This window comes from Columba livia, chromosome 11 (assembly GCF_036013475.1).
Source record: "Columba livia isolate bColLiv1 breed racing homer chromosome 11, bColLiv1.pat.W.v2, whole genome shotgun sequence".
Taxonomy (NCBI): Eukaryota; Metazoa; Chordata; class Aves; order Columbiformes; family Columbidae; genus Columba; species Columba livia.
The window spans coordinates 12,204,094-12,231,411 of record NC_088612.1 but is presented as its reverse complement, the minus strand read 5'-3'; the positions used below and the strand labels follow the sequence as shown (position 1 = coordinate 12,231,411).

The following is a 27,318-nucleotide window of genomic DNA, read 5'->3' as shown; positions in this document are numbered from 1 at the left end:
GTAGGATTCCTCCCCAAGATGTTATTTCTAACCCCCCCAGCACAAGCACCGCACCTGCAGGACCCTGCCCGAGCGCGGCTCTACCACCCGCAGCTTCTTGTCCTTGCAGGTGGTGGCCAGGAGGCTGCCGTCCATGTTGAAGGACATGCAGAGGATGACGTCCGTGTGGCAATCGATCATCTTCACTGGCTCCCCGATGTCCAGGTTCCAGATGAGGACCTGCAGGAAGTGGGAAGGCTGCCCCAGCGTCTCCACTCCTGGAGACCCCTCATCCCTTCTGAGCCCCTACATCAGTGACCAGCCCCTGTCCTGGACACTGGGGAGACCAAACCGTGAATCTTGGGGTCAGTTTTGGGCCCCTCACGCCAAGAAAGCCCTTGTGCTGGAGCGAGTTGAGAGAAGGGAACAGAGCTGGGGAAGGGGCTGGAGCACAAGTGTGATGGGAGCGGCTGAGGGACCCAGGGGGTTCAGCTGGAGAACAGGAGCTGAGGGGAGACCTTCTGATCTCTGAACTGCCTGAAAGGAGCTTGGAGCCAGGGGGGAATCGGGCTCTGCTCCCCAGGAATAAGCACCAGGAGCAGAGGAAACGGCCTCAAGTTGCTCCAGGGGAGGCTGAGATTGGATCTTGGGAACAATTTATTCCCCAAAGGGCTGTTGGGCATTGGAACAGGCTGCCCAGGGCAGTGGTGGAGTCACCATCCCTGGAGGGGTTGAACAGATGCAGAAATGAAGTTCTCAGGGACATGGGGTAGTGCCAGAGTGGGGTAACAATTGGACTCAATCTTGAGGCTCTTTTCCAACCAAAATGATTCTACGGTTTTATTCTGACTGGAGGATCCTGCCCTGGTTGACTCCCACCCACGCCACAAGCGACAAAAGCCTTTGCAATGCCAAGCACAAGGAGCAGGATGGGCAGGACTCACCTTATAGTCGTAGCCAGCACTGAAGAGGATGTTGTTGGTGGTGGGATGCCACTCAACGAGGCCGACACGCCGGCTGTGCCCATACAGCTCCAGCACTGCCTCCGTCATGTTCCTCTTCAGACCGCCCTCGGGGATCTCCCAGATCCGAACCTGCAGGACGGGGATGGTGTCAGGATGGGTTTGGGAGCCCCGGGAGGACCCGACACCTGCCCCGGGAGCTCTGAGCTGCCGAATCTCTGCAGTGCCCCAATGTCAGCAGCATCATCCTGCATCCTGATGTGGCAGACAAAGCCAAGGTGACAGGTCACTTTTATCTAACCCACTCAGTCTGCACCCATCACAGCAGTGAGACCAAGGGTCCTGCCAGCCCCACAGCTCCCCAGAGGGTAAAAACTAATTTGCAACATTGCAGTGAAAAATCTGCATAGAAATGTACGGGTGGAGCAGTGAGTTTTCTGCCTGAACCTGCACATTTAGAGGTGGGAGATGCTGCTCTGCAGGTTGCAGAGTGTGCAGAGGAAACAGCCTTATGAGAGAGACAAGGTTAAGAGACTGGTTTGGCTCAGAGGGATGATTCTGAGAGCATCAGCGGTTTTCAGACAAGGCACAAGATGAGCAACGAGTGACAGAAACCTGATTGCCAGATGCTGAAGTAAACGGTTATGAAAGGGTGGGTTATGCAACAACTGTTAGCAAATCCCCAGATCTGCATCCCTGAAGGCTCTGGGCCACCTCTGCACCCCGGAGTGGTACCCGCTGCTCAGGGGGTGCCCTGTCACACTGGGGGACACAGGGAAGCCTTCATATGCTCAGCTCCATGCATCGCCAGGGGATGCTCAAACAGGAGCCACATCACCAGCAGGGAGCCCACAAGAAAGATGGGGACAGACTTTTCAGCTGGGTCTGTTGTGATAGGACAAGGGGTGGGGGTTTTAAACTAAAGGAGGGAGATTCATACCAGGCATGAGGAAGAAATTGCTGTCTCTGAGGATGGTGAGAGCCTGGCCCAGATTGGCCAGAGAGGTGGTAGACGCCCCATCCCTGGAGACATCCCAGGCCAGGCTGGACGGGGCTCTGAGCAACCTGAGCTGGTGAAGATGTCCCTGCTCATGGCAGGGGTGGCACTGGGGGAGCTGGGAAGGTCCCTTCAACCCAAACCCTTCTGTGATTCTAAAGGATGGTTATTAAATGTGTCCTGCATCCACGGTGAAGCATCGCTGGGGCTCTGCAGCGTGGCATCACCTCTGCGGTCTGCTCCAAATGCAGTTACATCACTCCTTGTGTCTTGCAAAAGCAGGAGGTGAGTGCCAGGGACAGGCTATTTTAGGCAGGTTTCCCCATTACCGCGGTCACTATGACCTGAAATTCGATGTGTTGGAACCAGTTGCAGCCCTAATGCCATTTTGGTGCCAGTACAGGCAGAGCTGGAGCTGCTCCAAAACTCAAGCATTGCGTTTCATATTCTTGGTCCATCCTGGGATGGAAAAAATGCTTTTGAAAAATTATAATTTAAAAACAGGAACATCCCCAGAAGTGCCTCTTCCCACCCTCCTCCCTTGACACCAGGGAGAACAGCCTGTGAGACCAGAGCCTTCCTCTCCCAACCCATCCTAAGAAACCTTCTTGATAAATTTGCCCCTGAAACACACCTTTCCACTAAGAGATGGATCCTGCAAACAAACAACTGTGCTGCAAAATCCCCGCTCCAGCTCTGCTTCCACATTGGCTCACTGTGCCCGAGCTGGAAACACTCACGGTGATCAGGCAACTCCTCTTTTAATCCTCCTGCATGGTTTGTCCTGCCCTGTAAGAGCTCCTTCCCAAAAATCCATCCCAACATTTCAACCTCTCGCAGCACTGCAGCGGGAAGGGCGATTCGAGGGTCAGCCCTGCCGCTAATTGTCCTGCAAGGACACTAATGAAATAATGGTTCCAGTGCCCCAAGGGCATCAGGGAGGACAGACACCGTTATCTGCGTGGGGACAGACAGATACAGATGGATCCGGGTTTGATAGCGAACCCCCGCACCTGACAGCCTCAGGGGCAATTAATTTAATTTCCCAGGTTTAACGATGGCTCACGAAGCCTTCCCCCTCCCTCCCTCTCTCCCAGCATTTCTATTCCCTGGTGACTGTATATAAAAGGTTATGATTTAAAGCAGGAGACAGCTCAGCATGATTCATGGCCATGATCTGAATTTTTTTCCCCCCACTCAATATCTTCCTTGACAAGCTTTCAGCTAATAAAAAAAATGCCAATATACTGAACTGAAGGAGAGGATGAGTCATTAGGTGATAACACAGTGAAACGCTAAGGATCAGGCGAAGCAGATTTGTAGTAATTGGTTAAAAACTGGATCAGCCCAAGTCCCAGCTTCTGCCATGCAGAATGGGTGGTGGTTTCTGGTCTTCTCCCTTGTGTAAAGGCTTTTTTTTTGCTTTATGATACAGCCTTTGGGATGGACTTCTGTCCAGAAAATAAAAAGGAGGAGGATGCAAATAACAGCTACATAAAGATGACCTGATTCATTATCCCCCTGCCTGCAAAGTTGCCTTTGGCTCATGTCGCTTGATGGATCAAGCCATGAGAGCAGTTGCAGTCCCTGATGGCAACAAGGATTAATAATAGCATTGCTGTTGGGCTTGAAAAGCCAAAAAAAAGACCTCATTGTGCACAGCTCTATGGCTTATCTGCAGCAGGGGACGCAGAAAGAGCAGCATTGTGACAATAAGTGACACGGGGGACAGCAGAGGAGCTGGGCACCAACTGCAGCCCCTGCACCAATGACACAGGAGACAAGAACTGGCACAATTTTCCTACTGTTCTGCATCAGTCTTTACCCCCTCTCTGTTCCTGAGGCATTTCCCACCCATGACAGCCCCTTTCCCTGCCTCCAGGCGCAGAAATTAAAGGCAGGGGGTGCATGGAGCTGCTTGTCCCCCTGGGAGGTGACAACCCCAAGCATCCTAGCTCACCGAGGTGTCTTCGGAGCATGATGCAATGATGTTCTCAATGAAGGGATTCCACTTGATGTCCAGCACGTTGCCCTGGTGACCACAGACTTTGGGGTAGTTGGGTTCGATTCGGCCTGTCTGTAATTTTAAATAAAAACAAACAAACAAACAAACAAACAAACAAACAAACAAGTTTAGTGTTTAGTGTTAAAGTTGGTCTTTTTATGGCTGTAGCCTTGTTAGGGAAGAGAGCTCTGTAGTTCATGCTGGGATGGGTCTTTTAGCCACAGGAGATGCCTAGCTGAGTCGGGGATGGGTTTTACCCCATTGATATTCCAGGTATGAGAAGGGGTTTCTGCAATCACAACCCCATGGGACTGCCCACCCCCAGGAGGAAATCTTTGCATGACCATCCAAAAACAGGGGCAAAAAGAGCTGGAAGGGACTCAAGAGGCTCCAAACTGATCTTCAAAGCAAATCGGCCATTGAGTCATGCATGAGATATTCGGTACTTTCTTCCCAGACTTTGGAAGTGATGTTGAGCAAGGGATGCACGTCTACTCCAGAGAACATATGCCTAGTGACTTTGGGATCATGAACACTTGTTTAACAATGCTAATAACCCAGATGGTACATCACTTACAACATCACAGAGGCTTTGGGTTGCAAAGGACCTTCCCAGCTCCCCCAGTGCCACTCCTGCCATGAGCAGGGACATCTTCACCAGCTCAGGTTGCTCAGAGCCCCGTCCAGCCTGGCCTGGGATGTCTCCAGGGATGGGACATCCACCACCTACCTCTCTGGGGATCCTTCCACATGGATGGAATCACAGAATCCCAAGTTTAAGGGACCTCAAGGATCATCTGGTCCAACCTTTTTTGGCAAGAGCACGGTCTAGACAAGCTGGCCCAGCATCCTGTCCAGCTGAATCTTAAACATGCCCAGTGCTGGGGAATCCACCACTTCCCTGGGGAGATTATTCCAACATCTGGTTGTTAAAAATTTCGCTCTTATGTCCCATCAGAATCTCCCCAGGAGCACCTTGTATCCATTGCCCCACATCTTTTCTATGGGAATCTTTACAAGGCTTCTATGACCAGTCCAGTCCTGCCATCCCAGCCAAGCGAGGACCTGAGATGGGTTTCAGGAAGCCCAAGCTCTTTGTAGGGACGTTGTCAGGTCCCTCCATGGCCCCCCACCACTTTCCGTCCCCTGCACCATCTTCCTGAGCAGCCCAGAGCTTCAGAGCCTGCAAACTAACTAGATCAGCACTACACAGCCACTAAATATTTCATAGCCCCTTCCAGTGCTGACCTTTTATCGTATCGAGCTCCTGCCTCCGTTTAAACATGAACAAAGAAAACCACTGAGGAGAACACACAGCGTTTTCACCAACCAGGAATACTCAGGGTGGCCGGATCAGGCCCAGGGGCTCACCCCTGTGCCACCACTGCTGGGAAGGTTTATTTGAATTAATTTGGTCCCAGGGAGACACTAATTGTCAGGCAGTCCCAGTGAACACCAGCTGGAAGCAGCATGGGATGCATGAGCAGGGCAGGTCTGCCCACCTGGATTCGGTCTAGTAGGGACAGCAATGCAGAATCATAGAATCACAGGATGGTTTGGGTTTGAGGGACCTTCCCAGCTCCCCCAGTGCCACCCCTGCCATGAGCAGGGACACCTTCACCAGCTCAGGTTGCTCAGAGCCCCGTCCAGCCTGGCCTGGGATGTCTCCAGGGATGGGGCATCCACCACCTCTCTGGGCAACCTGGGCCAGGCTCTCACCACCCTCAGTGGTAAACATTTCTTCTCAGGTCTGGCCTCAAAACCATCGCACAAGGCACTGAGAAACACTGGCAAGCACAACCCTCCCTCAGCCAGCTTTATCAATTTTAAAATACTTTTCATGGGCATTATGATTAGAGTGGAAAGCTCGTTCTTGCTCAAATTGCTACAGCAGCTCTAAGTCATCCCTTGGACACAGCCCATATATAAGATGAGAACTGGGCTGGGCTTAAAACACTGGGGACTTACATATATGGGTCATTTTAGTTATTGAGGTAAAGGACAAAATAAAATTGGTGCTTTCTTTCACTGCCTTCAGTCCATGAACACACAGACACCTCCAGCTCCATCGCTGGCTGGGTAATGGGGTCAGAGCCAGTCAGTCGTTCACTTCTGCCCTTCGTTACAGAGTCTCACAAACACTCATTAACTCCCTGGCCTGTGATGAGCACAGGATTGCATCCTCGTTCACCACTCTGCGACAAGCACTTAAAGCAAGGCTGATTTCTAACTCATGAAGCTCTTTCTAATTAGGGCACATCACGCAAATTCCCTCCCTGTAGGGCACAGGGTTCATTTTCCCTGCAGTGATTCGTACCTGCCCAGGGGATTTTAACCCCCATTAGGGCAAATTTCAGGGGTGCCAGGGCAGGGGTGGATGGATGGATGGGTGCATGAATGGAAGTGCCAGGACAAGGCAGCTGCATCTGTCTCCTCCTTCAGCTGCCGACAGCATCACTTCTGCTCGCCCAGAGAGCCCAAATTTTGATAATACTGACCATTAGCAACAATGTGGCTCAGATCTGAGCTGCCACGTGAGCCCTGGACCCTGAACTGCCTCTTGCCTTCCACTGACGTGGTTTCTTCCCCTCATTTACCTGGCAGCTTCACCCCACATAAGTAGTCGTGATTGACCTACACAACATTTCTGACATTATCGAACAGCTGAAAGGACGTTTTCCTGGTTAATGCCCCAGACCTGGGATTTATTAGTGCTGTCATAAATCCGTTCAGGTTTGAAAGGATAAAAACAAGCAAAGTGACTTTCTGACAGTTTTGCCAGGGAGACCCAGGACTCCAGATGGAGCCGCAGCTGGAGGGACGGTCCCCTGAACTGGAGCATCCCATAGGACGGGCAATGCATTAAAGCATGCATCACCCATGGATTTTAAATTTTCCTTTTTCCAGTGGCAAGGACAACCCCTTGGGAAGTCCCTGTCACACCCAACCTGCCACAGCCCCCAGTGTCCCAGGGATTCCCCCAAGGTACAGATTTCCATGAGGGGAGCCAACGGTCCCCAGGAAAAGTGACATCCAAGGAGAAGCATTGACTGACCAAGTGCTGTGAGTATACAGGTCATAATGCAAGGGAAATTATTAGAGAAGATAAACCCTTCATTTAAACAAAAATCAAGTCTTTCCAATGCAGAGCCTAGAAAACAGCTTTGATCAAAAAATCAGTTTTCCACTGAACTGAATCTTCAAAAAGGGATGATTTACAAAAATGTTGCTTTTCATTAAAAGCATCTCAATATCTAAAACCAGCATTCACAGTCAGCAGTTGCTTCCTTGGGCCCCTTGCCAGTCACTCAGGAGGGGCTGGTTGTCCTGACGGATGCTGGGGACATGGGACAAGAGCTGCCCATGGTCTGGGGACACCCAGGGCAGCTTTTGCCTCCATCCAAACTCCACTGCAAACACGACACCATGCAAAGTTATGAAGAAAAATCTGATTTTTCACATTCTTTAAGTTTTTTCCATGGAAAAAAAAAAAAACTCACAACATTCTCCTCTCCTTTCACAGGTGGGGAGAGCTCAGTCCCACAGCCCTGGGCAGAGGACAAGGCACTTTGGGTCCCATCCTGCACCTGAGCATCACATAGATCAAAACACGAGCTGCAAGGATGCAGCCCCGGGACAAGCAGCCAAGATTTGGGGAGAAAAACCTAAAAATAAGACACAGAAGGTGGAAAGAAACACAGCAACACCCATGCTTCGTTAGTGCACAAAGCTCTGCCCCCTGCGAATTAATGGGATGCAAAGCACAGCTTTATGGGTTAATATATTAAGTACGCTAGCAGACATCACTTACCCAAATGGCTCAGATTATCAAGCTTTCCCCCTGTTTTCATATTTGCATTACCATGACATTATTAACACACTGTCTAGAGCAGAAATTCATGCAGCAGCTGTTAAATTCCAGGCGAACGGACCTTTTAACAGCACAAGTTAATATGCAATCACTTCAATTTTGAGCAACCACCCGAGTGATTTCCTTTGCAAAGTGGATTTGATGTTTTTTGTTAAAATTCATAAGGCTCTCAAGAGGACAAAACAAGAGTTTGGTTACTAGGGATAGTTTCTGCCCAAGAAATGAAGAGTTTTGATTAAAATTAGTTGAATCCAGCAAAGGACCGCACAGGAGCAGGGGTGGGTTGTGCTCATGCTCAGGACACCTGAAAGAGGAGAATGAGCCAAATAAAGGAAATAAAGAATTTTATAAATAAATAAAACTCAGGGATTCGTGCTCTAGCTTCCCATGGAGTCACTCTCAGAGGGACCTCACCAACTGCCGAGCATTAAGCCACAGTGAATCCTAATCTGGATCCCTGGCTGGGAGAAGCTCAGTGACCCAGATACGTCCCTTTAGCCGGAGCCTGACATGTCGCAGCTCTCTGGGCTCCAGCAGCTCTGACGTGTTCCATGGCATGGGCTGGAAATTGCAAATATTCCAGCAAATTCAGCCCCTCAAAGCCCTCCCTTCACTGGAACAATTAGGAGCACCTGAAAGGGAGAAAAGTATTTGTATTACGTGTGGGGGAGGAAGGATGTTGTATTACAGTTTTAAAGTTGGTTTAATTACATGATTTTGCTGCTTGGTGGCTGAGCAGGAAACCTTGCCCTGAAAATGGTTGGAGCAGGAGAGACGGACACACGGTCCCAGGAGCTCAGACCATCCCGGGAAGGGGAACACTGTCACGGGGAGGAGCAAAGCCTCTGTATCCTTAGAAGCATCACTTCTAAGGACTCTAAGGCATCAAAACATTGCTGGGAATCGTGTGAGCTCATGATGAGCAATTTTGATTCCAAAGTGCATCCCTGGGAACCTCTTGGCCATCGCCAGACTGGGGCCATGGGACACATTATAACTTCAGACCCTCTCAGCAGCACAAGTTCCAGTCTCACCATTTGCTTTAATCTTTCCAGACTCCACATTCACTTTACAATCAATCAGAAGGAAGCTCAGATAAATCACTTTAATATATGTATTTCATAAAACCTGCTTTTCACCAGTTTCCCTGCAAACACAAACCCAGAACAGTTCCAAACCCTCACGTTTCCCATGAAGCACTACGATCATGGTAAAAACCTTCATTCAGTTCTACCCTGAAACCCTGATGAGCTTTTCAAGGGGCTCAGGGAAGTGCTGCCCGAGCAGAAGGGGAATTACAGGGTTTCCTAGGAAATCCTTGAGTACACACCAGCCTCCAGTGGCTGAGATTAAGAGTAAATACATTTACTGCTGTCTTTTTAAAGAAGGTCTGTCCTGCTTGAGAGCCAAAGAGGAGGAAATTACAGAGATTTCCCTGCCCTGGGGCAGATCCCTGGCTGGTTTCATACAAGGGAAGCTCGCTGTAGGTTCACCCATCTTCATTAGGAACCAAATCAAACAAAAGCAGCACAAACGAGAGAGAAATGGGGCAAACCCTTGGCAGGGACCCAGAAAAGTCATTGCCACGATGCTGCCACAAATAATTCCCTGAGGAAATAGCCACGTGCCGGTGGAAGTGTGCTGCTGTTGGAGATGTTTCTCTCCAACAACTGAATAAATACAAAGACAGATGACTCAAGGAGCTTTCCTGCTTTTTTGGTGGGTGATTTTGGTGCAGGGTGGGGGCTTGTTAAGAAAAGTGCTTTTCTTCTGAAGTGCCTTAATGCTGAAATGAAGACACCAAGCAGGGCATCTACAGAGCTAAGAAGTGAAAGATTTTGTTTTCCTTTTTTAGGGGGGGGGGGGAATAAATAAATACATAAGTATATACAAACCACAGAGGACATGGTTTAAGAATGGACACTGTCAGAGATACCAGAGAGGTGGTGGATGCCCCATCCCTGGAGACATCCCAGGCCAGGCTGGACGGGGCTCTGAGCAACCTGAGCTGGATGTCCCTGCTCATGGCAGGGGTGGCACTGGGGGAGCTGGGAAGGTCCCTTCAGCACAAACCACTCTATGATTCTATTCCATGATTCTAAAAACCCAAAGAAATCCATGCATGCAATCAACAGTATCGTTCATTGAAATATCAATTCCAGGTGCTGGAAATGTCTGAATGCCCTCCTGGGTCCTACTGAGAGTAACCCAGTTGTTGTGAACCTGCTGCCAGGCTTCCAACTGCTCTTGTGAATGAGAGCAGTAAGCCAAACGCTAGCCCAGGCTTTCTAGTAAACTAATTCTAAAAGCTCGGCTCATGTTGTGGCATGTTGGAGGGAGGTAGCTCTTCAGCCAGGTGTAGATCCCAGGAAAATACCGCCTAGAGTGGGAACTGCTGCCCCTTTTCCCTGTAACACCTGGGAAATTCCAGTGGGCAAGGGAAGAGATGGAGACGTGCTCTGTGCATCCTCCGGCACCTGCTAAAACAGTGTTTGTGTTCTTTAAACAAGCAGAGGAGGTGCACAGGATTTCTGCTCAGCCCTATGAATTTTACAGCCTGTGCAGCTCCCGCCCCCAGCAAACACCACAAGCCTCTGTGCCTCAGTTTCCCCAGGAGAGATGTCTCTGGCAAACTCCATGTTCGGGGGTTCTTTGGAATAAAGTCCCAGATTTAACAGGTTACTTGCCACAAAAAGTTACATCAATTGATAGACGCCTTCGTCACTCTTTTTGCTATACAACCGAACCCTGCAAGTCAAAAAACTGGAAAAGAAATCAGCATTGTTGGATGTCATTCGTGCCAGGATGAAGGTTTAAGTATCAGTTAGTCCTCTTGTGTGGATGGAAATACTGTTAAATTAAATATAAATCCCGTTGTGGGCTGTAAGCACCCCAGGTTGTGCCCAGCCATGAGCAGCACTCAGCTCCCTGTGCCCAGGGACCATCACAGAGCTGCTTCAGCCATGCCAGACACTGTAAGCCCTAAAAACCACCAAAAATGCACACAGCAGCTCCTGACCAACAATTTGCACTGATTAAAACATCGAAGCCTTGCTGCAGAGGTATTTATCTGCACCATAAAACCAGTAGTCAGGCTCGAGCTTGTTAATTAAAAAGACAAAAACCCATATAATGCCCCTGTTAAATGGGATTACAGACACTAAAGGTAAATTCATGTTTCCTGGTAACAAAAAGCCACTTTTCCCCAGCGAGGACAGGGTTTCTCTCTAGTTTAACCGGCAGAGGGGGCAGGGAATGCAGGCAGCCCAGGCAAAGCCAAGCTTCCCCAGGCTCGACCCCAGGCTTTGCTGCAAACACAGCAGCACCAATGGGGCAAAAATCCAGGTTTTCCCTTCCAAGAACCTGCATTTTCAAACCTCATTTCCTCCTCTGATCCCTCACCAGCTCTCAGGGCAACCTTAAAATTTCACATTGACAGTTTTTGACTCATCCCGACACTTCAAACCAGGCAGATCCCAGCTCTGGGCTTCCCACAGCTGCTCTCCCGTTATCTCCTTGATAAACCCAGGGACACTGGATTGTGCTCCGATGTGGAAAACTGATGCTGAAGTGTCAGCTTTTTTGTAAGCCTCAGGTCTGTTTGTTTGTTTGTTTCTGGCCAACTCTAGGCTAAAAGAAATACCTCCTGCAGACTAAAATCAGATAGAGAAAAATCCACACAACGCAAAAAAGTGGCACAGACTAAGGGAGCCTCATGTGTCCTGAGCTAAAAGGTAGAAAATCTCCAAGGACATTAAAATTGGTTCATAGTACAGAGAAAAGGAGAAAATGCTGTATTTTTTTTATTTTTTTCCTGCAGAAAACCTCCCGGTACTCAGAAGCAGAGACTCGGGGAAGCCAGGAGGGCAGCTGTGTGATGAGCTCACCCGTTCTCTGCCCAGCCTTGGCAAGCAGGTGTCCCGGCAGACTGGGGACATGCAAGGGGGTCCCTCAGGCGATGCCATGAGCAGATGCCACCAGGACCTGGAGCCAAGAAAAGCCACCCCAGAGCCAGGACACACAGCGGGAGGCACACAGCCACCCCCCCGCTCGCCAGCTGCCACCTGTCCAGCACACACAGGGGACAGTGACACCGCTCCTGGTGACACTGGGGCTGCCCCTCTGTGCCATCCCTTGGTGACAAATGGACAGACAATACTTGCAAGCGGTTCTCTACAGCACGACTTAGGCTTTGCCCAACCACTGTTCTTGTCCCCAGGGCTGCCATGGAGGTTTGGGACCTCCGTGGGGACTGGCAATGGGTCTGTCACCTCCACAGGCTGCCCCTGCCGTGGGTAGGCTTGTACAGACCCCCCAGCAGCAGCAATGGACACCAGTGTCCCATGGGGACACAGAGGGGGTTCAGTCACCTGCCAGCCCCCCAGGACCTCCTGGTCAGCCACCCGTGTCACAGTGGGATGAGGGACCTGCCCCACACTCAGCAGCTCCAACACAACCAGCCATGGCGACAGCAGCCAGCGCTGGTGGGAACAACAACTTGGGAACTTGAGCTTCCTATGTGTAAACAGAGACTCCCCCTTCCTGCTCACTGCTTCCTCCAGGCGTGCAGGCAGATAACATTGTCTGGCTCTGCAAAACAAGTTATCTTCATCCCTTACAGAAATAAAAACCATCCTGTTGTGCAAGCGATGGCAGCCATGCTCCTCCTGCACCCACTGCCCCATGGGACCCCACATCACCCCCCCCCGCCACTCTCTAGCAACTGCAGCACATCTACCTCCACAGACTGCACATGAGGAAGGAATTGTTGCCCCTGAGGGTGGTGAGACCCTGACCCAGGTTGCCCAGAGAGGTGGTGGATGCCCCATCCCTGGAGACATCCCAGGCCAGGCTGGACGGAGCTCTGAGTAACCTGAGCTGGTGAAGATGTCCCTGCTCATGGCAGGGGTGGCACTGGGGGAGCTGGGAACATCCTTTCAAACCCTTCTATGATTCTAATACTGCCTCCAGTACCCTTCTACCCCCCCCCAGCCCAGTTTATATGCAGCTAATCAAATCAGGCACAGCTGAGATAAATCCACATACAGCTGGAGATTGTTTTTCCCCACCTGTTTCACCCAGTCCAGGACTAATAAAGCCCCAGAGCTGCCCCAAGCATATGGGCTTTTCCAGTTTTCTTGTTGTAGGGGAGCTGCAGCACAAACACACCCATTTATTTTTAATTTAATAATTGGTGCTGGGTGCATGCCTGAAGGAGGTAGAGCAGAATCCTGGTCCATACTGGACCAGGACATAACTGCATTGAGCTGCTTTCCTGCAAAATCACACTGCCTGAGCAAGGCTGGATTTTGCTCGTGGTGATGGAGCTCAACCTGCTGTTGCTGACTCAAAATAACCATTTTTCCATGTGGTCTCCCTTCAGCTGAAGCCTGGACCAAATCTTTCTGTTGCTACGGTTTGGGGAGTGAATCTAGTTTGGGGAGGATGGGGGAGCAAAATGCAGCCGTGCTCCATCTTCCCAACCTACGCAGCCTTGCAGAAGCAGTTACCCATCCCCTTGATCGCTCCATAAATATGTGAGGAACCGGCATCTCTGGTGTGCAGGCAGAGGGGCATATGGACAAGCGTATGCAAATGCATTGTCACTTGGAGCATAAAGCAGAGAGGTTTCTGGTGAGCATTTCTGAGCTGAATAGAGGGCAGAAATGTTAAAAAAAATAAAAAAAAAAAGATGGCAACAAATCAAACCCTGAGTAGATCTGCAGTATCTAGGTTACCTTAATTATGTTCAGCTAAATATGGATGCCAATTAATTAGAGGGCTGCTGATTTCCAAAGAAAATTAGTTTACTCTTAATGAGCTAATCAGTCTGTATTTAAAAAAAATAATAATGAAATTATTAGATTGTACAAAGGTGTATGCAGCCACTTGACATGGGGCGCCAAGCTGGATTTATTGGGTGCGATGTTGCCAGGATTTCCATGTGGGGCTGTCAGTCCCTTCGGAACAGGTTGCAAACGGCATCACGCTCCCTCTGCTCTTATCCCCCTGGGACTGGGCTACGTTTGCCAGGAAAAAAAGGGTAATTAGCTGGCAATATGGGGTTATTAGCTCAGGATTTAGGACCAGGAGCAAGCAGTGTGTGGATGGATCCTCCCAGGGCAGGCTTGGTGGTGGGAGGGAGACAGAGATGGGGCTGGAGCATCTGAGTGCTCAGACAAAGCTCCTGCTTTTTCGAATATTAATAAGAGTCAAGCTGTGCGCGGCAATTAAAGCACTGATTATAATTTCTTCCATCTGTAGCTGATTCTGCTCCAGAAATTAAAGAGGGATTCAGAAGAGATGTGAATGATACATAAGGAAAGTCAGAGGAATGCCAGGGTGTGAAGAGACAGGACTCAGAGGGGAGCAATGCCCATCCCATCACAGCTGGTTCCACCAGCTCCCATCCGTCCTGGAAATCCTGGCAGGTTTGGCATGGCAATTTTTCTGTCTGGGAGCCTGAGAGACAACGACCTTCTCCCCATGCACATCGTACATCTTCACACGCAGTGTGTCTTTAAATTACATGGGGTAGGTGCATCCTTAAGGGGTGCAGCTCCTCTGATGCGAAAAATACTCCTGAAAATGAGTGACTGGGAGCCCCATGTCCCCTCCTGCAGCCCATGGGGCAAGGGCAGGGTCACAGAATCACAGAATGGTTGGAGTTGAAGGGACCTTCCCAGCTCCCCCAGTGCCACCCCTGCCATGAGCAGGGACATCTTCACCAGCTCAGGTTGCTCAGAGCCCCGTCCAGCCTGGCCTGGGATGTCTCCAGGAATGGTTCACCCACCACCTCTCTGGGTGACCTGGGCCAGGCTCTCACCACCCTCAGGGGCAAAAAAATGCCTGGGGATGGAATGCAGGTACCAGTTTGGAGCTGCTGATCCACACACTGGAACACCGGTGGGAGAGGAGCAGCATCAGCACAACCATGGTACTGTGCAGCAGTGCCCTGTGCTCAGGTTTCGGGAGAAAAGCAAAGCAAAGATAATATTTATTTCACGTTCAAGGTCACTGCTGCCTGGCTTTCCTGCTCCCATTGGGCACTGCTTTCTGCACACCAAGCGTGGTCCCGTGGGGCGGCTTTTGAAGCATCAGCTGAACTGCCGGGAATTTAAAATTGCATGAGCAGGAGATGTGTGGATTCACAAGGGCAGTGATGCAAAGAGCTGGAAAAAGTCTTAGCTGTGGAAGCAGAAGCTCAGCACAGTGGGGAGAAAGGCTATGTGCTGCAAAGGGGATCGATAGCGCAGAAGCATGTGTGCTGCTTTTCCCCGCAAAGTGCTTTTAGGTGGGTACAGCTGCACACAGAAGCCCCCCCTGCACAGCACATGGCTCCTGGGCATCGGCTGCTCCTGGGGGGCTCCTGCTTGGCGATGGGTTCTTAAAAATAAATCTGACATGAGGTGCCATTTGCTGCTGGGCACAAAGCAAAAGACCCTGGGGTTTGCAACAGGAAAACTGGGTGCACAGCCGTGTTCACCTTCTTGGGCTGTGCAGGGTGTGAAATTTGAGGGCTGAGATTATACGGACAAACTGAAATGACAGGTAAGGGTTGCTACTTGCTCCATGGGACAAGGGGCTCTACAGGGACTCCCCTGCTTTCTGGGAAATAGAATCATAAAATCATTTGGGTTGGAAAAGACCCTCAAGGCCATCAAGTCCAACCATTCCACCACCCCTGGCACTGCCCCATGTCCCTGAGAACCTCATCTCTGTCTGTTCAACCCCTCCAGGGATGGTGACTCCACCATTGCCCTGGGCAGCCTGTTCCAATGCCCAACAGCCCTTTCAATACCGGGGTCACAAAGCCAAGTGGCCTCTGTCACTGTGAAGGGACAGGTTGGAGACGTGCCCAGCACCTGCCCAGCACATGCTCTCTGAGAGATGCCAAAAACACTTTAACAAATGTTTCCTTTTCTTCCTAAAGGAAAAATCTCAGTTCACAAAGGCAGCTGTAAATCCTCACTTCCCCAAATGGGAAAACCCCAGTAAAGTACAGCAGAGACTGGGACACATCCCACTGCATCCGCACACCCGCGCTCAGGGACCGGCTCCACATCAGCATCAGCATCACCTCGGCTGGGGCCAAACGTCCTACCTGCTCGAGGGGGATGACAAGGAAGGAGCCGCCGCCGGCACTCTCTGTCACGATGGCAAGGAAGCGGGCATTGACAGCGCAGAAGTGGTTGTCGTGGACATTCTTGGTGATGGGGATGCCGTCGAAGCAGTGCTCCCGGCTCGCCACCTTCCCATAGACGTTTCGAAACTTGGAGCTGCGGTACTGCGGGCGCCATGACATCTGCCAGGCAAACACAAAGGGTTTAGCCTTCCAAAAATACCCCACCCCAGGCTGCTTCCCAGCTGCTTTCCAGTTTCCAAGCTGTCCTGCAACAGGGGTTCTGCCTGACGAGGTACAGCAGTATCAGAGCAGCCCAGATCAGCAAATATATAATAATACCCTTGAAAAAATGTCAGATGTCTCCCTGGTGCAAGGTACAACTCACAAAAGACATTAAAAGGCTCTCGACTGTTGCAAAATTTAAGCTGATCTCCTTTTCTGCCTATCTAGAACGCACAGCACTACTACTTCATGTACGTATGACAAAAGAATTAAGGCTTTTAATGCGATGACTTGGAAATAGGTTGGTCTGGAGCACATGAAAGCATCGGGGCAGAAGAAGAGCACTCGGGCAGGGACTGAGCATCGCAGAGCTGGGAGATGCTGCATTCAGTTGTCTCGGCTCATTTTGCGGGGGGGTCCCTGGGTGGGCTGACTCAGAGCATCACAGCATTGCTGCTGCTGAGATGCTCTCAAGGATCCCAAAGGAATTAGGGATCCCAAGGACTCACTGGCTCATCCTGCTGCCACACCCCAAGTCCAAGGTGCGTGCACAGAAATGAGTGTGTTTTCATTTGTCTTCACTACCTTGCTTTTTCTAAGTAGAAAAAAAAAAAAAAAAAAAAGACTGCATTTTTCATTTTGGTCTTCTTTTGAACAATCCTTATGGTAGCAGAAGTGTTCATGATAAAATCAGCCTTTTCGTACTTAATAGAGGCCGATAAGAAAGATAGGGATAGACTTTTCAGTAGGGCCTGTTGCAATAGGACAAGGGGTGATGGTTTTAAACTAAAGGAGGGAGATTCAGGCTGGACATGAGAATGGTGAGAGCCTGGCCCAGGTTGCCCAGAGAGGTGGCGGATGAACCATCCCTGGAGACATCCCAGGCCAGGCTGGACGGGGCTCTGAGCAACCTGAGCTGGTGAAGATGTCCCTGCTCATGGCAGGGGTGGCACTGGGGGAGCTGGGGAGGTCCCTTCAACCCAAACCATCTGTGATTCTGTGATTCTATCTATACAGATTTAAGGCACTTTGGGTGTGCAGAAGAGCATAAAGCACTTAAGCCACCTTAGAGCAACATAAATACTCAGCTCTATCAACACACATAGTAATCGTACACCTAAGGGCCTTGTAGTTGCTCACGTCTTCATAACCAGCATCTTTTGATAAAATCATGTAATTTTGTACTTAAACACTGGGTCATGTGCTGCAAGCGTCTCTCAGCGAGGGACAACACCAGAAAAAGCACTCCAGTGGCTGCTCTGATCTTAAATAACTCCGACTGAATCACACCCCAAATCCCAGCTGTATTTTCCACCCCCCAGCAGCCCAGATGCTGTGAGCATCCTTTTGAGGATGCAGCAGGGCTGTCAGCATTCCCAGGCTGCAAAGAAAAAAGGACAGAGATCCTAAAGGATTTAACCCAAAATGAGAGCAGAGAGATGGTTTTTTTTCGCTGAAAAGGCTTCTGCTTTGAAAAGAAATGCAGCCTCACGTCCAGCAAAGCACTGGGAATCTTTGCCAAAGAGCGGTGGGAGCCAGGCAGGGCAGGAAAAACACCCCGACCACAGCTGAGGAGTGGCTTTGGAGACTTTCACTACATCTTACATTCTCCTTTATCTGAACAGATGAGTTTTCAGATTGAAAGTACTTTTTTAATAATGTTAAAAAACCACAAAAATGTATTTTGATATTTTTTAAGCTCTCAATTTGCTCCATCATCACAGGACTTTGACTTTGCTCTCGTTTCTGCCATCTGTGCTTCTCTGATCTGGACCTATTGCAAAAAAAGCCCCACATTCTACTGAAAGGGCCATTTGCTCAATCCTTCCCCCACTGATCTTTCCAGATGCCTCGTCATGTATCCCCACGCAGGAGAAAACCCCCGACCTCCCATATGGAAACCCCTCCTGCGTGCAGGGGTAGCAGAAATGGGGCTCACAATATTTTCTGCACGCAGAACTTCAGCTTAATGAGTTGCTGCCAAACGAAGCTCCAGCACAAACAAGCTCCAAGCAGCCCAGAGATGTGTTTTTACCCTTAATCTGGATCCTTGTGCATGCGCTACGGATGCTCCCTCCTTGTCGTGGTCTCAGACATGAAAGCAATGCTGCTCCCAGGACCTCAGCACTTTGGCATCTCTTTTATTTGTTTTTTCCAGCCCTCCCTGTTTTATTCTTTCCCCCAAATCTGGGCGAGTCTCCACTCAGCCCCCACCATGCCAGGAGGAAGCAATAAGCTCAAGTGCCTGTTTCGCTGGAGAAATCCAGAATTTCTTTCCTTTAACCTCAGCCAGTATTTCCTGTAAGCAGCATCACATCACCCCAGGGATGCAGACAGCACGGGAACACTGGCAAAATCCCTGACAAAGGGCATATTTCTGGGTTTGGCAGCTGGTGGAGGCTTTTCCACACCAGAAATAGCTCCTGTGACATGCAGGAGAGTCGGGGGTCTCGGGGGGTCCCATCCCCACCAGCTGTGGGGAGCATCAGCCTTTGGATGGAGAGAGTACTGCACTGCGGGGAAAGGCAGCTAATGGGACAGTTTTGCACCGAGTTGGGGTTGAAAAATAAAAAGCTCAGCATCCTTTGCCCCTTTGTCTGTCTCAGAAGCTGGCTGCTCCTGCTGGGGTTTGGTCCCATCACTGGAACAAGGTGATGAGCAGGAAAAATCCACTTCCAAATCATCATTTTCATGTCTGGTCCTTCAGCAGAGGCTTTGGCAGGGGTTGTGTGTCCTGCAAAAGTGGGGTCTTGCTCTGCAGTGTGCAGGAGGCATTGCCTACAAATAAAACCCTAGAAAGGTATTCTGGCTGAAAAATCATCAGTTTCCCATCGCGTTATACATTTGGGTGTTTTGTGAGCGGTGTTTCAGTTCTGGATTGATGAAATACTTGAGTTTACAAGCAAGCTTCATTTTTCCATTTAATTTTATTATTCATTCCTCCATTTGTGTGTATATATATATACTTAAACCTGCTCTTTAAAGCTAGTGCCATCGCATGGGGCTTCCGAGCCCACTGGTTTCTGCGGGCAGCCCATGGTGGCTGCACCACTGGAGACACCAAAGATCCGATCTGCAAAGATTTCCTGGCACCCGGCTGCTCCAAAAGGATGCGGACAAGGGCACAAGCCCCCACACAAGGCCACCAAGTGACCTGGGAGATGCCAGGATGAAGAAAGTCAATGGAAAACCAATGTGCAAAGGGAGATGCTACAAACACGGCTGTTGATGGGTTGCACGTGGGGAAGTCTTGCCAGGAAAATACGCAGTTTCACAAGAAACACCACTTTCTGATGGAAAACTGTTGAAAACAAGCCAAATTTTCTAGCCGGGAGAATGAAAATCTCTCATCCCGCAGGCTATGCAATCCAGGGTAGATGCATAGTTTCAAATGGGAAATAGTTTTGTTATTCACGTATTTATTTTCCCTCCACATGCTGCTTTGCAGAGCCCTTCTGGAGGACAAACGTCCTCTTTCCTGACCAAAGGCTTTTGAAAAGGAGGAGGGGTGGGGAGGAGGGGGATGCAGGGATGCTTCGGGCACCGGCACCGAGTATTTTGCAGGTGGTGCCGACATTTCCCAGACAGGGAGGAAAAACAGCCCCTTCCCCAAAGGAGCTCAACTCGGGCGAGACAAAGCCCGAAACAGAGGAAAAGCTGGAAAAAGCGCGGTGGCTGCGGTCCCACGCCAGCCCCTCAGCCCTTCGCTTCCTCCCGGGGGAGATGGCGACGGCGGCCAGGGGCTCTGCACGGGTTAAAGAGAAATGTTGCATTTGTTGTTTTCCCCTGGAGTTTCAACCCTTGCTCTATCTGCATTTCAGCAACAGCATTTCAAACTCTTGGGTTTTTTTTTCCGAGTTTCTTTTCATTTTTCTCCTCTCCTACACAAGCTATTCGCGGGATTTTCACTTTAATTTTGCAAAATTATGTCTGCTCAGAAACTATCGTTTTCATGGCAAATTATTTTCCCCCCACAAACAACCTTCTCTCTGCCTTACAACAGAAAAACAAACAAAAAAGAAATTCGGGGTGAATTCAGGGATGCTTGTGACCCCCCAGGCCACCATCTCGATGTATGTGCGGCTGCCGGCTGCTCTGTGTGAAGACAGACGTTGCTGAAAAAATAAAACAATCCTGCTCATTTTAGCTCCTGTGCTGTCCCTGGTGCATTCACATGAAGCCACAGCTGTCCCTGGAGCCGTGATCAAACTCCCGTCAGAGAGGGACCAGCCCTGTCACTGTGCGATGTGCCACATCCAGCCCTTCTGGAAGTTACTCTCCAGAGCATTTGCAATCCTCCTAATATATATATATTTACAAAACTCGCTTTTTGAGTAATTCTTTACATTCTGCTGACACTAATGGGTATTTTTACTTTTCCATCACTTCACTCTCAATGGCTCAGAGGCATTAAAAAAAAAAACATTATTGATTTATTGGAGTCATTTCCATCCACTTCCAGAATCCGACTAATGTGCCACCATTTCCAACGTTCATTCTAGTTCTGCATTATTCTTGGACTCTGTTTTTTCCTTTCATTGCAAATGTCCTCGCTTGTTTTTGGTTGAACAGAACTCACATGAAAAGTGAGAATCCTATAACACACTTTGAAATGAGGCAATAAAACACATCACATCCCCAATCACGACACCCAGCATCACCATTAACCTCACGAAACAAGCACCAGCAGAGAAATTCTCTGTTCTGGTGTTTTCAGGCTCATTGCAATGTTTTACTTATTTAAGTGCTTGAAAGGAGGAGCGTATCCCAAAATCCAGCATCCACATCTCAGGATGAAGTTATATTAATATCTTACTCTGGCCCTGCCCCACTGCAAAAGCAGATATGGGGAGAAATGAGTAGAAAATGAGAAAAAAAAACCCTCCGGAAATTGGTAGGAGAAGCTAGTCCTGTTTTAGGTGTAAGTCCATCTGCTGGCAAGGCCAAAATCAGAGCAGCCCACAGAAAAATCATGATTTTGAATAATCCTGACAAAGGTGGATCACCTTACTTGGCAATAAAAATATAAATGAAGCAAAAGACTTGTTGGAATCCAGTGCCAAAAACTGAAATCCAAGGCCTTGTGTCACAGGAGGTTTGGCAGATACCTTGTGCAACAGCTTCCACTTGCTCTGCAGAATTTCTTTACCCTGCATTGATTGTTCTTATTTATTGTCACAATTAAAAATTTAAGATTATTTAAAAGCAAACTGAAATCTTTTACAGTTGTGTAAAGTCACATACAGTTTGCACGGAGCAGGGAGCTGAGCTTGATGATCCTTATGGGTCCTTTCCAACTCCATATATTCTATCCTTCTCAGGCTGCCATTCAGTTTTTTAGCAGATACCAGCTTCAGGAGCAATGGCATTTAAAGTAAACTAAAAAAAAAGAACCAAGAAGCAAAACCACAGCTCCTCTTTGGAGGCTTTTCTGATCTGCTGGCAGCTCCAGCCTTTGCCCACCAGCAGCAGCAGGACACAGCTCTTGTCTCTATGTGTTTATTTTTAAATGCATCTTTTCAAGCATCGGGAGTCTTGGCAACAGCAGCTGGGAGGGAGAGCTTGCGCAAAGAGGCCTCACGCTGCAATAGGCACTTACAGAGCGACTGTAATCCCCCAAAAGATCGGTGTAGCCTATATATAGCGCCATTTAATCTGCCTCCATCGTGAAAGCTTTCAGATAAATGAATTTCTGCTTTCACCTGGGTGAAGCAATAATTTTAGGGGGTTGGAAATACCCCCTTCTCATGCCCCCCAGCAGCATGCTAGGGGTGACAAGGGGGGTCTTTGGGTTACCATGATGGCACATAGCGTCTCCCATGGCCTTAGAGAGGTTTTTAATGGGAAGCCAGTGCTCCTTCTCCCCGATTTATTGTTTTGCCCATGGTTAAGTATCAGAGCTATGGTTGACTAGCAAGAAAAAGATATTTGCATGAAAAAGCATGTTGGGAAAAGGAAATCCAACACTCATTTTTCACCTAGAAAATCTAGGGCTTCCAGGAGGGGTTTTGTGGCACCGCAGGAGACAGTGACTATCCACAATCACATTACTCCTTTTTTTCATGCCCCTTCCTGGTACGGGCAGAGGTTCTGGCTGGCATCCCCCATCCAGGAACTTCCAGTTAAAGTCAAGGCACAGTTTTTAATGAACAAAACCAAATCCAACTGAAACCCACCCCCTCATTCCCCCCTTGCGTGGGGTTATTTTCCATCTCTCCAGAGCCAACGCATTGCCTGCGCATCCCTGGGAGCCGCTGGGCAGAAGTTATTTTCCATCAGAAAGGTCAGCGGCGCTCGAGTTTGACATTTCAAATATTGATCAGCCATTAAGGCAACGAAGCGTTACTGTGCAAAAAAAAAAAAACAAAACCGAAGAGCTGCTTTTTGGCAGGTTTTAACCAAGAGACAGCTTCATTTGTAGGAAGCACAGGGCTGCTCGATGCCCCCTGCCCTTGCCCAGGGATGCTCCCCACAGCTCCCTCATGCAGCAAGCAGGGAAGGAAACATCAAAATAGCTCACCAGGGATTGTTTTAGAGGAAAAAGTCACTACCAGACCCAGCACCCTCCCAGGACAGAGCTGAAGTCCCCAAAGTCCCCGTGAGGTGAGGACAACCCTGCTCTGCTCCTGGTGCCCCTCCACACCGAGAGCATCAGCACTGGGAAATTGGGGATTTAGGATTAAATCCCTTCCCAAAGGATGTGGTACATATTGGCCATTGACTTGAGGGGCAGCCCAGGCCCCAGGGACCTGTGATTGTGGAGTGATGGGATGAGCAGGGCTGTGCTCATACCTAAACCAAGCAAAACACTGTCCCTGCAACAGTTATGCGATTGGGAAGCCACTGCAAAGCCACCTCCCTGTCCCAACCCCATTCCTGCTCGCTTTGCTTGAGCAAAAGCAATATTTTTTCCACTGAGAGGGGAAAACGCACAAGCAGGAGGTGGCAGGACGGTGCTGGCACGAGACGGGTCCTGCCCAGGCTGCTCTGCACCCGGAGGATGGGATCTGCTCACTGCATGCCCAGTGCCTTAGCAAAGCATTTATGTAGGATTTATGCTGCTGGAATGCACTACCTAAAAAAAAGCTTGAAATTAAACAGCTATATTTTGATAAGATACCCAGCATTCCCCAAATTAGTCATCAAATGCTTATTGTTCCATGCACATTAGATTAGAGCCAAACAAATGCTGATTTTAATCTCTCCAGCACTCTAATGCTCTGATGCTTCTCAATTCAAGCTTGAAAACGGCTTTTGTTCACATTAATGGCTTTCACACTAACGAGGTTCGGGAAGATTTAACATTTAGGCACATCCTGTTCTTCATTTTAATAACAATTCTGCCACAGAGAGTGACACATGTTCGTAGTGTGCAGGAGCAATTCAGCCACGGAACGTGTCTCAACGTCCCTGTTCAGCATTGCTGCGGGACTGACCAACGCTCCAGACAGGGCACCTGGTGTGTTTGTAGCCCCAGCTTGACTTAAAAGCAAACAGGCTAAGAAATGCCGAGCTGCCGGTGTAAATTAAGTGGTTTCTCTTTTGTGCCAGGGAGTGTTCAGAGCAGAGCCAGCCGGCTGGGCTCTTGGCTTGCTCAGGCTCAGCTGCTGGCTCTTTGCATCTCTCTGTCCCAGCCTTATTAAAATGCCCAGCGCGGGACACTCACCAGGCTGCCGTGCTTGCTTCCCAGCACGCTAGACTTGAGCAGGTCTCTCATTGACTCGACAAGAGCTCTGTGCAGAGAGGGAAAGCAAAAACATTCAATTCACCATCCCAGGAGGCTGAGATAAAAAACACACAAACCCTTCCTGCTTCTCCACACGCTCCTGGGGGATTTTGGAAGGAGCCGGAGCATCACCGGTGGCAGGACACGATGCCGAGCCCCACGAGCCACCGGCCACAGCTGTCACACCGACCCCTGTGTCCTCCCCACCGGTGACTGCCAGGCCTGTTTAGCATAATTACGTATTGCCGCCTACTTTCTTCTAAAGAACACTGTAATTCCAACACAAATAGTTTATGCTCCTGAGACCGATAGCAAACGGAGGCATTTACGTACCCGGTACATTACCTGACTCATCCCCAGCCCAGTAACATGCCCATTAACCTGTCCAGAAACCCTGGCATCCACAGCGGGATGTAAAACAACACCTATTCATAAAAAGTTTGCTGGCAAGCCAGCCGCTTGCTCAGAGCTGCCAAAGCAGCGGTGTGGGCACAATCACCCCTCGTGTGCCACGGCCAGGGCAGGATCCAAATCTCCACAGGGACAATGTGACACATCAGTGGGGCCACAGTGGCTGTGACAGCCAAGCAGCTGATCCACACAACCCCCACCCAGGGCAGCCCCTTTCTTGGGGGAGCACAAAAGGGAGAACATTTTTTTGCTAGGTATTTGCAGTACAACCAGCTTTTGCAAGCACCAGAAATGCTGTTTTGGGGCGTTTCTGGGAAAAAGCCATTTTGCACTATGACACCATGCAAAACTTTTTAAATGGCGCGGTTCCACAGGCTGCAATCTTAGAATTGTTCCTCTCTGCAAGAAGCCCTTGCTTGACTTTTCAAAAAAGGTGGTTTGCATGAAATTCAGCATAGGCTGATGGATGCAGCTCGTTGATGTGTTCCCAGCCCATGTCCCCAGAGGAGCAGATGCAGGGGTTGGGGACGGTGACCAGAGCGCCGCACACCTGTCCTGGGCTGACAACACGCAGCGATGATGCCCAGAACCCTGAAACCAAGTCCTGCTGGTGGGAGAAAGTTACAGGGGTGGGAAGGGAAAGAAGGGGTTTGATAGTTGTGTGAGGTCACTTCAGGTTTATTGATTGCTAAAAAGCAGATGATGGGTATTTATGAGACAGGCACAACTGCACATCCCGTTACAGAATAACTATGTCGATAATGAAGAATAAAGCTCCCCACTGAATTCCAACGCAGCTCTTATGGTTTGGAATGTCTCAGTGGTTTTGGCTCCAAGATAACATCACAGTGCCACAGGACCCCATCCATCTCCACTGCCATGAGAGCATGGGGCATCCCGGGCCAGGGTTGGGGACAGTCACAGCTCTGTCCCCACAGTGAGGGTCCAGCCCCAGGGTCTCACACAGACCCATGCAAGCCCCTCCATGACGCAAAAGGCAGAAATGTCACCTGGAAATGCTCCATTGCCAGGGATGCAGTCCCAAATGCCATCAGCATCCTGAAGCTGCGTTTCCTTTCAGACGTAGTCCACACCTTTTGATCCCTCATTAAAAAAATTATTAAACATATCCCAAACTAGTTATTAATGTTCAAGGACAGAGAAAAGAGTCTCTTCCTCCTTGGGAAGAAGCCTTTTTTTCCTGGTCCTGACATGAGTTTGATCCCCATAAAAGTCTGATGTGCAATAGCATAATTTTTGCTTTATAGACACAGTGTGGTTCCCCAGGGAACCCACCAGCCCCTGACACACACACAGTCTGCAGAGCAGAGCAGAGCCCTTCAGCCGGATCCTGACAACACTTCAGAGACCCAGATCCTCCAGTAACCAGCAAAGCTCCTCGTTTTCTCCTTATTTCTGCATCTGGCTGATGGTACAACCAGCTGGAGTGGCAGAGGGAAGCGGAGGAATGCTTCAGCTCTGCCTACCACAGGAAACACCTTGGGGCTCTCATAAACACCGGAATAAATGCACCGAGCAGGGCCCCAAAAAAACAAAGCATGTTTCTATAAAACCAGCTGTCATGTTCCCATCCCCTCCATCTGATGGAGGTGGCTGGGGTCAGTGTGGGGTTTAGCTTGGGTGTCACCATATCCAGCATCCCCATGGCAGCTCCCACTGGCAGCACCAGCCTGTTCACAGGCCACACCACAGCCGGGGATCGTAGAATCATGGAGTCACAGAACAGTTTGGGTTGAAGGGACCTTCCCAGCTACCCCAGTGCCACCCCTGCCATGAGGCGGGACATCTTCACCAGCTCAGGTTGCTCAGAGCCCCGTCCAGCCTGGCCTGGGATGTCTCCAGGGATGGTTCATCCACCACCTCTCTGGCCAACCTGGGCCAGGCTCTCACCACCCTCAGGGGCAACAATTTCTTTCTCATGTCCAGCCTGAATCTCCCTCCTTTAGTTTAAAACCATCACCCCCTGTCCTATGACAACAGGCCCTGCTAAAATGTCTGTCCCCATCTTTCTTATCGACCCCTTTTAAGTACGGGAAGGCTGCAATAAGGTCTCCCTGGAGCCTTGTCTTCTCCAGGGATGTTCCCATTTGCTGGGATGTGGGACATCCTCAGCATGGACTCGGCAGAGCCCCCAGACCAAACATTGCGTTAAGGTTGCATTAAAAAAATAGACTTGGGAGTTAATGCTGAGTTCCTTGTGCCCTTACTTGTGGGGTTTTGCATTTGCCTGTTTGCTGTAGGGCAACGGTGAGACGACGGATGGATGGATGGATGGATGCTATTGAACAGATGTGTGATGCAGTGATGATATTAGCACTGGGACAATGTTCTGGCAGAGACTTGGGACACCAGTACAGCCAAGGGCAAGGCTCCCAAGGGGCTGAGACCCCCACCACAGCTCTGATTTGGTCCCCCCAAAGCGGGGCTGAGTTGCCAAGATGCAGAGCAGATCTCTGCCTCTGCACCCATTGGGGTGGTGGGTGCACCCCAGCTCCCCGATGGTCACCCCGGAGCTGGGGGCAGGGGGCAAAATGGCATTTCTGGCAGGTACAGTTCACTTTGGGAAAGCCACTTGTCCATAGTGCACGGATGAGAAGAGGCAAAGAGAGCTCTGTGTTTCTCAAACTTGTGAAGAGCAATAGATGATTTAATAAATATTAAGGATTAAACCCATTAACGTGGTCTAAACAAAGGACAAAAGTCAGATGAACATTTCTGCAGCGATATCTGCCAGCTGAGTTTTTTCCAGCCTGGAAGGAAGTGACTGGGATTTCCCTGGAGCTCAACTTTTCAATGATTTCTTCTTTCTAGAGACCCCTGACTGTCTGTCTCCTCCCCACAAACCGCTGGGAAAAAAGCACCAAGCGAGGCCAGATGTCCCCTAGACATGGGGCCAGGCTGTTACCATGAGTCCCCATCCCTCCTTGCCCACGGTGCTGCTTCCCACACACACCAGGCCCTTCACATATTCCCGCAGATGTCACGGACGATGCAAAAAG

At 49.7% G+C, this 27,318-nt stretch overlaps 1 protein-coding gene across 4 annotated transcripts in view; it reads right to left on the bottom strand.

Annotated features, from left to right (window-relative positions):
* CORO2B (coronin 2B) overlaps positions 1-27,318 on the bottom strand; it is a 40,848-nt gene that overhangs the window by 4,386 nt on the left and 9,144 nt on the right. For 2 of the 4 annotated variants that reach the window (XM_065076799.1, XM_065076800.1), the window contains 5 exons: positions 23,828-23,894; positions 15,919-16,119; positions 3,899-4,015; positions 924-1,073; positions 55-219 (listed from right to left, as the gene is read on the bottom strand). In XM_065076799.1, coding sequence (XP_064932871.1) covers positions 55-219; positions 924-1,073; positions 3,899-4,015; positions 15,919-16,119; positions 23,828-23,878 — 684 coding nt within the window. In that variant the 5' untranslated portion in view covers positions 23,879-23,894. The remainder of the gene's footprint in view (positions 1-54; positions 220-923; positions 1,074-3,898; positions 4,016-15,918; positions 16,120-23,827; positions 23,895-27,318) is intronic. The other 2 variants (XM_065076801.1, XM_065076802.1) reach the window with 1 other exon arrangement.